Source organism: Sinocyclocheilus rhinocerous, unplaced genomic scaffold (assembly GCF_001515625.1).
Source record: "Sinocyclocheilus rhinocerous isolate Xijiao unplaced genomic scaffold, SAMN03320098_v1.1 C36787048, whole genome shotgun sequence".
In the NCBI taxonomy this organism is placed as follows: domain Eukaryota; kingdom Metazoa; phylum Chordata; class Actinopteri; order Cypriniformes; family Cyprinidae; genus Sinocyclocheilus; species Sinocyclocheilus rhinocerous.
The window spans coordinates 1-1780 of record NW_015785948.1 but is presented as its reverse complement, the minus strand read 5'-3'; the positions used below and the strand labels follow the sequence as shown (position 1 = coordinate 1780).

Sequence of the window (1780 nt, the reverse complement as noted above, 5' to 3'; positions counted from 1 at the left end):
CATGATCCTTCAGAAATCATTCTAATATGATGATTCGGTGCTCAAGAATCATTTCTTATTATAGCCACAGTTTAAACGGTTGTGCTGCTTAATATTTTTGTGGAAACCATGATAAAAAAAAATTCCAGGGTTCTCATGGATTCTGATTATTAGAAAGTTCAAAAGAACAGCATTTATTCAAAATAAAACTCTTTTGTAATAGTGTAAATCTTTACTATGTCTTTGGACTGCTGAATAAAATCATTAATTTCTTTAAAAAAAATTTCTGCCCCCAGAAAAGACTTTATATATCTTACGTATATGTCTGTTTTTACTAATGCAACAACATAGACAATGAACAGAGAGGAAAGTGCATGTGAAAGAGATGTGGGGTCCTCGCCCACACAGCAGCTCAGTTTACCTCAGGAACTCAAAGACTCAACACAAACCGGTGAGGACTTTTAGCTAAAAAGCTAAGATACATTATAACCTCTTTTTTTAGAAAACAAGAGAGTGAAACAAATGGCCTGTCCCTTTGTTTGTATTCTTCTGCAGCCTCCAAGAAGAAGAAAAGAAAAATGGGCGTATATAATTTTGTTCCCAAAAAGAAACCGAAAGTGTCCAAGAAACCGAATGTCTCGTTGTTCTCTTCAAATGCGCAGGTCTGATATCTTGCTCATTAGAGACTAATTCCATATGTGTGAAATTGAGTCATTCATCTCAGTCAAATCTGAACATTTAAGATTTTTGTTTCCAAACCCTGCAGGAGGATTCACATACAGCTGGATCCAAAGGTGGACAAATGTCCATTGAGGAGGCATTCAAAAATCGAGTTAGTCCTGAGAAACCAGAGAAACCGACTTCAGCGGCTGAGACAGAAACTGCAGCTGAACCGCCTAAGAACAAGGAAACAGAGGACCTTCCTCAAGGCCACGCTGAAGAATACACAGAGCTGCCTATACATGCTCTGGCTCATGAAAGCATGTTCACAGCAATCCCCACAGGTAGATAATATCTGCACCTGAAGACAATAGAATTGAGGTCCACCGCTTGCTTGCTTTTTATGTATTTCATGCTACCACCTCTTGAAATGTGTATACTTCCTATCTGTTTGTTTTCATCTGATAGGTTGATCTCAGAATGAGCAGAGACAGGTTTCAGACAGAGCATTCTGACTTTGTGAGGCAGTAAGACCACACGGCAACATACATGCAGACCTTTTGTAAAAAAGAAACACCTTTTGTCGCATACTTGCTTGATTTCATATTACATCATAATAAAAAAGAAAAAACTGGCAGATCAGGGAGGGTTTAGTTGCATAGGACATTCTAGAATCAGAGGGCAAAAACAGTAAAAGATCCACTTTCTGGTACCTAAAGTGGAATCAAGTTTTTGTGTTGATCAGGTTTGCCGAAGGATAAAGAGAACATGGAGGCTGATGACTCGCTGGAACCTCCACTGTGCAGCTGTCGCATGGAGGCACCGAAGAACCAGGATGTAGTAACTCTTGCTGAGGGCAAGTGCATGGCTGTAGAGAGTGTTGATGGAAAGGTAAAACATGCTTCATGTTTCAAAACATCTGTCTGTGAAAGGATAACAAAATTAAATCATTAATACATTCACACCACTGCAACAGTCATTTTTTGGGTGCTAAGTACAGTTACATTCACACAATAACTGTAGTGTATGCTTTTGATGTGTGATGAGTGAATGGTGAATCAGTTTGAAGAAAGTGGGTATTAAAGAATATTTTTCTCTCTCTCTAGCTGAGTTTATGTCGGAAGGTGATTCTGAAGCAGGA

The 1780-nt window shown here is 38.8% G+C and overlaps 1 protein-coding gene across 1 annotated transcript; it reads left to right on the top strand.

The window, feature by feature from the left end:
- Positions 1-333: 333 nt before the first annotated feature.
- LOC107736570 (histone-lysine N-methyltransferase EHMT2-like) lies at positions 334-1774 on the top strand (the record flags this gene model as incomplete). The annotated part of the gene is made up of 5 exons (XM_016547953.1): positions 334-430; positions 535-641; positions 746-983; positions 1385-1530; positions 1746-1774. Coding segments are annotated over exons 1-5 (617 nt in total), but the record flags the coding sequence as incomplete, so codon positions are not given.
- Positions 1775-1780: the final 6 nt, after the last annotated feature.